The sequence below is a fragment of the Cricetulus griseus genome, chromosome 3 (assembly GCF_003668045.3).
Source record: "Cricetulus griseus strain 17A/GY chromosome 3, alternate assembly CriGri-PICRH-1.0, whole genome shotgun sequence".
Lineage (NCBI taxonomy): Eukaryota > Metazoa > Chordata > Mammalia > Rodentia > Cricetidae > Cricetulus > Cricetulus griseus.
In genome coordinates, this window is record NC_048596.1 from 210,795,671 (window position 1) to 210,809,063 (window position 13,393).

The 13,393-nt window shown below is 42.0% G+C and overlaps 1 protein-coding gene across 35 annotated transcripts in view; it reads left to right on the plus strand.

Moving 5' to 3' along the window:
* Crem (cAMP responsive element modulator) overlaps positions 1-1,987 on the plus strand; it is an 80,330-nt gene extending 78,343 nt beyond the window's left edge. For 27 of the 35 annotated variants that reach the window (XM_035442787.1, XM_027405375.2, XM_027405379.2 and 24 more), the window contains one exon: positions 860-1,399. In XM_035442787.1, coding sequence (XP_035298678.1) covers positions 860-1,004 — 145 coding nt within the window. In that variant the 3' untranslated portion in view covers positions 1,005-1,399. Of the gene's footprint in view, positions 1-859 lie in introns of all 35 variants that reach the window. The other 8 variants (XM_027405378.2, XM_027405380.2, XM_027405390.2 and 5 more) reach the window with 1 other exon arrangement.
* The last annotated feature ends 11,406 nt before the right edge of the window (positions 1,988-13,393 follow it).

Genomic DNA, 13,393 nt, shown 5'->3' on the forward strand with positions numbered 1-13,393 from the left:
TGGAACTGGAGTTGCAGACAGTAGTGAGCCATCATGTGGGTGCTTGGGATTGAACCTTCCAGGTCCTGGAAGAACATCCTGTGACCTTACCCACTGATCTCTCCAGCCCCTGGCTTTGAGCTTCTGACTCTCCTGTCTCCACCCCTAAGTGCCAGGTATGCAGACATGCACCACCCTGCCAACTTCCTTTTTCATAATCTTAATTGTGGTATTCTGACACTTGTGAATTTTAATTGTCTGCATTGTTAAATTTTGTGTCATGTTACTCCATTCTTTAATTTTCATAAGCAGTGTCATAAGCATGTATGTGTTTTATTTATTGTTATAATTTATCTATGCCATGCTTTCTATTCAGAAAACTGTTTCTGGCAGTCATGATTGATCATATTTTATTGAGATTTAGTCTTGAAGCATACAACTGTTCAATATTGACACTTGAGATTTCATAGGATTCTTATAATCATTTTCATCAAATGAAATTTTCTCATTGTGATGAGTGTGTCTATCTTTTGACAGCCAAAACTTAACTGAGAGGATTGAAAGGATCTATAAGTGTCTTAGTAGAGATTCTGCTGGGTGTGTGGTCCTCTTGCTGTTGTTTGTTCAACCCAGAGGGTTGTTCTTATCATGGCATGAATGCCCCAAGAGAACACTATCTGGGTAAAACTGCCAGTGCTTTTCAGTTGTTCTGTCGTTCTACACAAGGCACGTGTTTTGTTCAGTTGTTGTGTGGCTTTGTATAACTGTCCTCAGATCAATTGGCTGTTGATTGGGGAGAAGGGGGGCAGATGTTCATGGAGCCACTCTGGATTGTGCTGGGAGGTTGTTCCTGTAGTCATTTGCCTTGTGTTGGTTCCAGGGAAGCTGCCCGGGAGTGTCGCAGGAAGAAGAAAGAATATGTCAAATGTCTTGAAAATCGTGTGGCTGTGCTTGAAAACCAAAACAAGACCCTCATTGAGGAACTCAAGGCCCTCAAAGATCTTTATTGCCATAAAGCAGAGTAACTGTGTTTGACTTGGACCTTGTTTACTGTGAACTCTAATCGAGGCAGGCGATGCAGCATCCTCCTAATGGCCATGTGGACTTGTAGATGGGTCACTTAACCCTTGCTTAAGAATCCAGTTTGGCTTAGGGTGTGAATTGGGAATACTGTTCCATGGGTTGCAATGCAGCTCTACTCATGTTACCAAGCTTGCTCTATTGTCAATAGCATGCAACATATGTTTTGTTTGCCCTTCTGCTTCTACTTTTTCCAGGGAAGCTGCTAAAGAATGTCGACGTCGAAAGAAAGAATATGTAAAGTGTCTGGAGAGTCGAGTTGCAGTGCTGGAAGTTCAGAACAAGAAGCTTATAGAGGAACTTGAAACCTTGAAAGACATTTGCTCTCCCAAAACAGATTAGTAGAAATATTTAACTATGAACTGATTACAGCATGTACAGTTGCTTTTGAATGCAATACAATATATAGCCGGCAAGAATTATGGCCTTTTCCTTTGTATCATTCATCTGACTTTCTAATATCTAACATTCCTAAAATGCTTCATTGTATTTAAGTAGCTCTTACCTCTAAGGTCATTTTTTTTAGAAGAGACAAACTGTAAAAAAAAATGTATGTAACAAATTCTTAAAATGAAATATTTGTAAGACTTGTTTCAGTGCAACATATTTGCAGTTCCCAGTCTCTCTGTCACGAATAGTGTCCTATGCAATAAAAATGTTGCAGGTTTTAAGAATCATTTCAGGAAGGATGATCAAAGGCAGTGCATCCAGCAGTACAATAAAAAATCAAACCACAGACATACCTCAGGAAAGAATGAAAGGATGTGTATCTTGATGACATGGCTATGTGAGAAGAATAGCCTAGAAATGAACTTGTGCATTTATAGATTTTATAATCGTCACTTTGTAAAGAAAATATTGTATTGCTGTCCTTGAATGCCATAGTTGGAGACAGTTTTCAATAGAACCATGTTGGTTGCTCTTTGTAGTATCTGGTGTTTATTTAAATATCTGAACCTTCACTACAGCTTTCTACTATGTGTATAGTACCAGTAATCCTACAGAAGTTTGCTCTGCTTCTTTCTTACTTAATGAAAGAGACAACATATTTTAGTATCTGGAATGAGTTCCAGGAGTATGAACTTATTGCTACACTGGGTCATAAGCCTTGCAAATACTGGGCCGTTTCATCAGAAGGACAACTGCAGGGCTCTAGGGGCAGAGTTCAGTGTAGAGCAGTTGCCTATCATGTGCAAGACTCCATGTTCAGTCAATAGTACTGTGACAAAACTGAATGACTATTTGAAAGGGAAGGCCTGGAGCTCTGCACATGGGTGGAAGGCTGAGATCAGAGGTCAGCCTTTGTGTTGCGCTGGGCTTCCTGCAGATGGTCTGGAAAGTTCCTGCTGTTAACCCTTCATTGTGAATTATTGCTGGCAACATCAGGTATGTTAACATTTAAAATAACCCAAGATTTCATTTTTTTAATTTTACAATGACTTGAAGTCTACCTTGGATCAACTTTGTTTTGTGTTTTTGGAATGCAGCTGTGTGTGTTTATCATGTTGGTCCAGGCTGGCCTTGAACTCGCAATCTTCTTGCCTCAGCCTTCTGACTGCATGGATTACAGATATGGGCCAGAATGTTCAGTTTGATCAGGTATTTTTTTTATAAAAGATTTATTTCTTTTTAATTATGTGTGTGTATGGACAACTGGAATGCAGTTGTCCAAGGAAACCCCTGGAGCTAGAGTTACAGATGGTTGTGAGCCCCCTAACCAAGGTGCTGGGAACTGAACCCAGGTCCTCTGCAAGAGCAGCACATGTTCTAAACAACTGAGCCATCTCTCCAGCCCCATGATAAAATATTCTTATGTCAGAATATTCAGATGAAATTCATTATGGTTGACATACCTATGTTATTACTAGTGTCTACAGCTTGTCTGTTTTTATAATAAAGACTCACAAGCCCAAAGCCCTAACATACACTCTGTCATCTCTCATTCACTAGCAATTATTAGCTGTGTACTATGGGTTAGAGTCCACTGTTGTTGGTTTCTGATTTGTTAAGAATCTGCCCCACCTCCCCTGGTTTTGATAGTAGATCTGGTAATAAATGTAGGGAAGCATAAAATAGGGGGTGGTAGCATTCAGTTGCTGCTTCCATAGTGTCTTTCCTGTCTGTAACTTCCAAACTGTAGATGTCCTAGTTTGGTTTTGTAGTCATGATAAAATATCCTGACAAAAAACAATTTAGGGGGAAAAGGGTTCATTTTAGTTTACAATTCCAGGTTGTATAATCCATGAAAACAGGGAAATCAAGGCAACAGGAATTTGAAGTAGCTATGCACATCCACAAACAAGAGCAGAGAGAGAGAATGTGTGCATGCTTACCAATATCCTCACACAGTCTAAGACTCAAACCCATGAATGGTGCTGTCCACAGTGTATCCATTAACACAATCAAGGCAGTCTCCCACAGACACACCCACAGGCCAACCTGATCTGGATAAGATTTCATTGTGATTCTCTCACCAGGTGATTCTAGACTGTGTCAAGCTGACAAACTAACTAGCGCTGGGACTAGAGAGATGGTGTGGCAGTTAAGAGTACTTGCTACCTTTTCAGAGGACGTGTGCTTGGTTCCCAGCACCTACACAGTGCTCAAAACTATTGAATAGTACCAGCTACAGGGAATCTGACGCCATCTTCTAACCCCTGTGGGTATCAGGCATTGTATATGTTACACATACATGCGTGCAGGCAAAACATTCATACACATAAAAATAAATAAATCTTTTAAAAAACATCCTAACCATCATAGTAGGAACTACCCATTTGGGCTTTATTTTAAATTACCTTTCCTGTGGTGCCTCAGCACTAAATCTCTTTTACCTCTGTCATTTCTTCTAAAGTAAGTTGAGGAGACAATACACAAAGAATATTGGAAAGGAAAACCCCAAGTTTCAGGTGAAGTAAAAGTGCATCACACTTCCTCATCCAGGGACTGTTAGTGCAGTCGTCTGCTCAGAGTGGTAAACATGGAAAGAAAGATGCAGGAATTGGAAGACAAGATGTGGAAGTATGAGGCAGCCAGTGCCATGGTTAGAGTTAGGAAGCAGTCTAGAATTAAATAGGAGGCTTCATGTAGGAGGCTGATTTTGACCTGGGAGTGCTGGGAATAGAGATTCCAGATAGAGTGCAGAACTTTCATTTCACCTCAAGCTGGGTTTCTGGATCCAGGCAGGTAAAGTTGTATTCCACAAGATTTCGTTTCATTTATAAAATAGGAGATGAATGTTTGTGCATGAAAATGTCACATTATTTCAGAGGATAGGAACTAGTCACCCACTCAAGGCTAGTGCCCTGTATGGTAAGGGTACATGCTTACCTCACAAAAGAAGCCTACATTCAGGAGATCCCACAACTTGCTTAATTCAGTCACTTAACAGTGGGATTTTGGCTAGAATCTTCTTATCCAGAGTACATACCGATCCCCCCACCTCCCCCACATCCCCACCTCCCCACTCCCTATCCCCGTGCTGGTTCCTGATTATAATGTTGATGCTACACTTCCAGGCAGCAAGACTGGGAAAGGTAGGCACTTTCAGAATCCCCATTTTTGGCTTGTTTGTTTGCTTTTTGAGACAAGATTGTGTCTGTAAGAGTCGTTAATAGGTAACTGGTAATGACTTCCATGGATTGAAGAATGCTTAAGACCATAAAATTAAGGACAGCTTGTGAGAGGGCTGGGATTTGGGCCAAACTCTCAGAGATGCATAGGAACTTGTACTCTTGTACATCTAATTGGTTCCCTAAACCAAGCCTTTGCTACCAACTGATAGAACCAACGGATACTGCCTATTGTTTCTCATTCAACATAGTGAGCAATAATTGGGAAGGTTTCCATGAACATTGTATTTCCTGTATTTACTTCAGTGTCATGTAGAATCCAGAGCTGTCACTGCATCTGTGTCTTTTTTTTTTTTTTAATCTTAAAGGTTTTAGAATCTGGATTGTGGGCTGTACATAAATTACTTATCCTGAATCATGAGATTACACCATCTGATTGTGTCATCAAATTTGGTACTTCATGATGCTAGGTCTCATATAATGGGAGGACACAGAAAATGTGTTTATGGTACTGTTTAAATGCATATGACTACTATGCCTGCCCCAAATTGAGAATACCAATATCATTATACTTGATGTAGATGAATAGCTGCTGTTTTATTGCCTAATGCCTTCTTCATCAGCCATATGTAACCAACTTTCTTCATGTACTCTTTATGTTCAGTGCTCACAGGCTTCTATGTCTAAAAGACTCTTGAAATCAACACATTATTTTTTTCATACACACCAAAATCAGCATCACTGCCTTCCAAGCTCCCACAAGGAATAGTCCATGAATCTCTTCTTACAGAACTTAATGGCTTTTCTAGTCCAACATAGCAAAAGCTTCCACCTTTCTCTGACAGTTCTTAAGTGTACAGGCTACGCGGTCAGGTTTGTCACAGCAGCAAGCCCACATTTTTGCTATTGGTTTCTGTCCTGGTTTCATTTCTGTGACTGTGATAAAAATAACCTGACCAAAAAACAAAACAAAACAAAAAACAAAACAAAACAAGAAAACAAAGCAAAACACTGGAAAGAAAGAGTTTGTCTTCACTCACAATTCAGTTATGGTCCATTAAAGCAGGGAAGTCCAGAGGGCTGAAACTTCAGATGGACACATCACATCCAGTCAACAGCAGAGAAAAATGAGCTCATGTGGGTCTATGCTCAATTCCTTTTCTTTACTCTGATACAGGGACCGAACCAGGAGATCATGCTTCCCACCTTCATGCTGGGTCTTCCTCTATCAGTGAATGCAATAAAGACCCCCCCAGCCCCGCCCCCAGATATGTCTACAGACCAATTGGACCTAGATAATTCCTTAGTGGTACTCTCTTGATAATAAAAACTTACACAAAATTCTAAAGGACACACATGAGATGGTGTGTATGGGTGTGTATTTGTTATATAAGGGATATACTTTTTATTAGATTTTAAAAATTTTATACAATGCATTTAGTTTACATTTACACCTTCCCCGCTTCCTCTCAGTTCCACCTCCTCTTTTCTACCAACCAACTTTGTATCCTTAAAAAAAACTGCAATCAACTGCAATTTGTGTTACCCATATACTAATTGTAAAAGAATTTTTAACCTTTATTTTTATTTTTTGTATGAGGGTGTTTTGCCTGCACATGAGTATGTCTGTGCCCACTTGTGTGCGTGCAGTGACTTTGGAGGCCAGAAGAGGGCATCAGATTCCCTAGAACTGGAGTTGCATGCTGCTGTGTGGGTACTAGGAATCCAACCCTCTTAACCACTGAGCAGTATTTCCAGTTTCCCCATGTACTCTTGAGTGTTTGACCTTCCATTGGAACATTGTTGACTTACTAGGCATCACACCGTAGCCCAGTGGCTACTGATAACAATAGCTAGGGGTGAGACTCTGTGTCACCTCCCCTCTCCACTCTGGGGATTTTTCCTGGATTGAATGTGTGCAGGATATGTGCATGTAGTCACAAGCACAATGAGTTTATATGTGCAACTTGCCTTCTGTGTCTAGAAAACACAATGCCTTTGTAAGTTATCTACCACTACCTTCTGGCTTTTAAAGTCTCTCTGCCCTCTCTTCACCTTGGGAGAAGGGGATGTGATACACTCCTCCCCTGTAGGGCTGAGTACTCCAAAGTGTCTCATTCTCTGTACCTCGAGCAGTTGTGGGTGTCTGGGTAAATTCCATCTATTGCAAAAAGAAGCTTCTCTGGCGAGGACTGAGAGATGCACTAACTTGTGAGTGCAATGATAAGTCACTAGGATGGTTTAACACTATGACCGTTAGATGAGTAATAGTAGTAGGTTCTCCTCTGTGACCCGTGAGCCTTCTTGCCCCAAGTTCTCGGTCACAGTAACACTCCCAGGTGTTAAGTTCTGTGTTCTGTCCCATGACATTCCTGTGACTATTGCACCAGGGGGCCTGCCTTTGCCAGACAATAAATAGAAAGTCCAATGGCAGTCATGGATTGCTTCTTTTGGAGTTGAGGGCCAGTGAGGTCTCATAGATCCCTCAACTTTATTGGCAATTGCCACCCAGTTCTCTTGGTTACACTCCAGGACTTGATGGTGAGACCCTGTTGCTGCAGATTTGACACACTATTAGTCATGGATTATGCAGAGACGGAGAGACTGAGCTGAGCAAGGTCATCTATGAGCAGGGCACCTGCCCACAGCCTATACCTCAACTCCTCAGTGTCATGACCATCCCTGATGGTTACAGTGTTGACTGTAAGAATAAAAAAAAGGGTATTCACAAAGAGGAGATGCTGTTGGCTGTGAGTGTGACAAGAGCACCTCTGTGATACGGGTGGGTGAGAGAGTGAGGCTGATCTGGATGGAGATAGGAGGCTAAGCTAGCGTGAAGAAACACTTGAAGCTAATTGGGAGTTCTAATGTTCTTGTCCTGGTCCTCACTATCCACTCCAACCAAGGCGAGAAGTCCCCATGGAGGGAGCTGTGTATGGAGCCAGGATCTAACACCCTTCCTATTCTCCACTGCTATCCCTGGGTATTCACAGGCCTAGCCCCTCTGGTCTATTTCTCTTGGTTCTAAAATGGCTGGTTGTGATAGAACCCCCAAGAAATAAAACTTCCAATGGATAACAAGAAATAAGCAATGAGCAACATTTCTTTTTCACCGCAGACTCTCCCAGGTGTATGATGTGACCTCATGAAGGCAGAAAGAGTCAAGCAGTTTTCTCTGGTCTTGTTTAGTGAGCTATTCTCACAGTAATGCTGAGGCTAGGTGAAATAGCATGAGGGAGGGGATACTGGACAAGACTCATCAAGGAAATTCTGTAACTATGGGCTTTTCCCCAAGGCACACAGGTGCACAGCAACTTGGAAGTGGAATGAGCTATTGGATGTAGGTTCCTTATAAGTTGCATCCATGCCTTATATTTTTAGAAAAGAAATGGCTTTAAAGGCAGTACTTTTTAGTGAAGCTGGAGTCGTTGTTTTAGCTATTTTTTTTCCTGGAAAATTAGGCATAAAGGTCAACTTGTTTATGAATCTGCCACTCATGACCGGGGATGGCTCTTCAGTCCTTTAAACATTTTATACACGTAGTTTGTACCTGTGTTTGTGTGGGTGCCATGCCCTAGGGCACACATGTGGATGTCACAGGACACTTCTGTGATTTCTGAGAATGAAATTCAGGCTGTCAGGCCTGATGTTGCACTGGACATTGGATGGCCCTACCTGCGGAGTCCTGGCTTTTGAGTTTTTGTCTATTATCAGAAGTTGGTGTCTGGGAGGGGGGCAGGGTCTGAGGAGCACATCCTGTCATTAAAAGTTAGTGATGAGTCTTAGAAAGCATCACTCTCTGAGAGAGTGCAATTGTAGATTTTTGATAGCTGAACTACTCTGTTGCCTAGAAGTTACTAAATTCTGCATTTTATAACAAATCAAGAAAAACAATATACTAGCAGATGAAAGTTCTGGTGACCTTTGATGATTCAATAAGTGACAGTAATGACCATTAGGCAACACGCCCTTGAACATCTCAAATGTGGTAAGTTTGACTAAAACACATGAAAATAACAGGATAAGGCTAGCAGTTCCAAGGCTTACACTATTAATTGATGTTAATTTGCTATAAAGACACTGAAAGGATACTCCTACCTTAATCCTTCCACCCCACCCCCAGCAGCTGGGCACAGGCACGGGCCACTGTGACTGGTTATCTTATTTTCTAGAGAAATGTTTTTTGTTTTTTTTTATAAAGTTTGTTGATTCCTATTTTCCTACCAGAAAGGGAATGCAACTGGATTTTTAAGTTGTACTTTTAAAACATGCATTAATTTTTTTACATTTGCGTATGTGTGCACATACATTTGAATATGTGTAGACGCGCATATCCCACCCACTCGTGTGGAGGTCAGAGAACACATTGCCAGAGCTGATTCTGTCCTTTCACTACAGGGGACCCAGGGATTAGAACTCAGCTTGTTAGGCTGGGCACCAGAAACCTTTATGTACTGAGTCATTTTGCTAGCCCCAAAATACTTGTATTCAAAAATACCCTTGACAAGGTTGGGATTTGACAAGGTTTGTATTCATATAAATAATATGAAGTTTAGACTTTTAGCTGTAAAATATATCATACAAATCAAAATATTAAGGGGGATGGAAAAATGGTTCACTGGTTAAGAGCACTTTCTGTTCTCCCAGAGAACAAATTTCAGGTTCCAGCACTCACCAGCATGCATTTGCTCACAACTCCTGTAACACCAGCTCCAGGGGAGTCAGGGTCTCTGCTGCCCTCTGCAGACACCTACACACATGTTCTACACTCACTAACACACACACATAAATAAAAGCGAGGCATGGTAATGCATGCCTTTTAATGCCTGCACTCAGGAGGCAGAGGCAGGTGGATTTCTGTGCGTTTGAGGCCCTGTCTACACAGCATCTACATAGAAATTTCCACGCAACCCTGGCCTACATAGAGTTCCCAGGTTGTATGGTGAGACACTGTATCAACCCGCCTCTCAAAATAATTAAAATTAGATCAAAGTCTTAGGTAACTGGAAATGGGTATGAATATTACTGAAGTGATGGAAATGTCCAAAATCTGGATTTTGGTAATTGCACAACTCAGTAAATTTGCTAAACTTCAAATGGGTAAATGTTTTGGTTGACGTATAAATGTTTTGGTTTTCAACATAAAATTAAATACACATGCCAAATGAATTATAGCGTTTAATATGTCCCCACAACATCAGCAAAGACAGCCCCAGAGAGTTTGTTCACATGCCTGTTGACATTAAATGTCTGCTGTAGCTGCTTTTTTATTGCAGAAATTCCTTTATACTAAGTCTCCAGTGCTTGGTCTCATTAAACACCAGAAGCAGATGCTGGCAATGAAGTACAAGGAACCTTCAGATATGGCATAAGCAAGTCTATAATGACTAACCTAAAAAGTCATTTTTTTTCAGTTTTTATGTGATTTAAAGATCTCACACTGCAAAATCCCCAACAAGGAAAATAAAATTTCATTTTTACCAAAATTGGGCCATGTACATTGTCCATGCTAGAGATCTGCCTGCTTCTACTTCCAAGTGCCGGGATTAAAGGCATGTACACCAGCCTGGCTGTACTTAAATTATTGTTTATATATCTAGTCAGAGATGTGCATAAGTTATTTATGTCTGGTACTTGCCATCTAAAATAAGCTTCAAACTGGTCCGATAAGGCAGTCACCAGGACAGACTCTGTGTCACCACTGAGCTTTTAACTTTATCAGCAGATGGCAGCATTACCATGTGGTTGCACTGGCTGAGGAGATGGCTCTGCTGGAAAAGGCACCTGCTGCCCAGCACAATGACCTGAGTCTGAGCAGGGTCCATACAGTAGGAGGAGAGAACCATCTCCTACAAGTTGTGCTCTGATCTCCATCTGTGTACTGTGGCATGTCTACACACAAACAGACACACAAGACACACACACACACACACACACACACACACACACACACACGGACACAAGCACAGTACACACATACTCAGACACACAGGCACACACATACACATAAAGATACACACACACACACACACACAGAGATACACATACACACATACATATACCCACAGGCACACATGTATACATATAGACACACACACAGACACAAAGAGATACACAACACACATATATACAGCTATGCATAGACACACACAGAGGTACACATTCAGATATACACAAACACACACACTAAAAAAAACTAAACAAATACAAATAAAATATACATTCAACACAATTTTCTGTGGATACTCTGTATTTCCTTGTCATCTGGTGTGTGTAGCACAGAACTTCCTCTATCTGATGTCTCCCTGGTGTCCAGGATGGCGTAGAAAAATAAAGGATCCCCTCAAGCTTGTCAGTGCTTCCAGACCCTTGTAGGCATTTCCTAATATGCCTGAAACTGCTTAGAGATCACATCAAATGCAGTGAATTTTTGTATCTCTGTGTTAATGCCTTTTCTCATTGCTGTACATGATAAGAAACCGGAGGGAAGGGCGTGCTTCACCTCACAGTTTAAAATGGGCATAAGATGCCTTATGGCTGGGAAGGCACAGGAACTGGAAGCAGGAACAGACAGGAAGTGGAGCTGGGCTGCAAAACCTCAAGGCCTATTCCCAGGGACTCACTTTGTTCAGTGGGTTCTGCCTTAAAGGTTCCACAACCTTCTATAACAATGCCAACAACCCAAGACCAAGTGTTCAAGCAGCAAACCTCTGGAGGAATCCCTGTTTCATACACTAACCACAACAGCTTGATTTTCAAAGCAAAGGAAACTGGCTCATTTTGTTGTCCTGGTTTCTGTGTCTAAATTTAAAATGGCACCTTGTCTATATCATTGCAGTGGTTCTCAACCTGTGGGTTGTGACCCCAAAGAGCACTGAACACAGACACTTAGATTATGATTCATAACAGTAGCAGAATTGCAGTTATGAAGTAGCAATGAAAATAATTTTATGGTTGGGGGGTCACCACAGCATGAGGAACACATTAAAGGATCACAGCATTAGGAAGGTTGAGAACCACTGCTCTAGAGATGTGTGAAGTTCTGTGGGCTTCAGGTCTCTCAATGGGATACCCACATAGCTAAATAATCTATAGTACAGCCAAGGTATTAAACAGTGTCACAGTATTGAAAGTACATAAGAGCGAGTTAGTGACCAGGACGGCTTCCCCATACATTTATGCAGAAAAATGAAAACTGTGGAATAGTACAGAAGTACTATCTCAAGAAGAGTTACAAAAGGAAACACAAACATTTATTTGTGAGCATAAATTCATGGAAAGTGGTCTGGGCTTCATTACTGCTTGGAGCTCGGAGATCACACACTATGATTTAACCAGACTCTGATTTGGTCGCTCCATGGGCAACCTCCTAGAAACAAAGATGATTCGGGGACTGGGGAGATGGTTCAGTGGATAAAGAACTAGTCAACCCAAGTATAAAGGCTCTAGTTTAGATCCCCAGAGCCGGTGCAAATGGCTGGGCATGCGTGGTGACCGCCTGTAACTCCAGCACTCAGGAGGCAGAGACGAGATACTCTGGACAAACTGACTAAACTATGTGATCAGGGAGCTTCAGGTTCAGTGATATACTTTGCCTCAATAAATACAAATGGAGAATGATGGAGGAAGACACCTGGCGTCATTCACCCCCCCACACACCTGTACATGGGTACCCAAACATACATATGCATACAGGCACATACACCATGAATACACAAGAAAAGATGATCTAGTCAGGGGAGTGGCACACAGAAGAAGGGGCAGGCTTCATATAGGTGGGGGAGTCTTCCAGAGGCACAGTTCCTGGGACACTTAACCCTGGTGAGGGTGAGCAGAGACGCTAAGCATAAATTCTGGGTTGAGAAGGGCACTGGCTGGTCCACGGCATGCACCAAACCATCTTTGTCGGGAATTTTTCCTGACGTAGACCTAGAAGGCTGTGGGGAACCAAACTAACACGGAAGGCAAGCCGCTGTGTGAGCAAGGCTGCAGAGGCTGGTGTGAGGCCAGCCAGGAAAGGAAATGTGCCTCTGAAATGCTATTGGGGGGATGCTGGTTTTTCGCACAGAAAGACGAAAAAGCTATTCCAAACACATCACATGTTCTCAGCACTCAACGTGGCTGAGGCAAGAGGATCACAGCTCAGTGCCAGCCTGGGCTACACAGTGGGATCCAGTCCCAAGATCAATGACTGTTGTGCTAAGACTGGAATGTAAGAAGCAAAACCATCAGAAGAGCATATAAAAGAATGTCTTCATTAGGGCACATTTACCTAAAGAAATGATAGGGGCTGAAGCTCAGTGACCAAGTGCTTCCCAGCATGCATGAGGCCCTGGGTTCCATCCCCAGCATCACAAAATGTGAACAAAAAGTTAAGTTTGGCTACACTAAAATTAAATCTTTCTGCTTGTAAAAATCTATTAACACCAACAAGGGCACTAGGTTTTGCAACCTAAGATAAGATGAGTAGCCTCCATGAAAAAAAAGCATCCGGGCCGGCAGTGGTGGCACACGCCTTTAATCCCAGCACTCGGGAGGCAGGGGCAGGCAGATCTCTGTGAGTTCGAGGCCAGCCTGGGCTACAAGAGCTAGTTCCAGGACAGCCACAGAGAAACCCTGTCTCGGAAAAACCAAAAAAAAAAAAAAAGAGCGAGAGGAGAGAGAGAGAGAGAGAGAGAGAGAGAGAGAGAGAGAGAGAGAGAGAGGAGAGAGAGAGAGAGAGAGAGACATTGCAATAGGAAACAATATTACTCCTAATCACA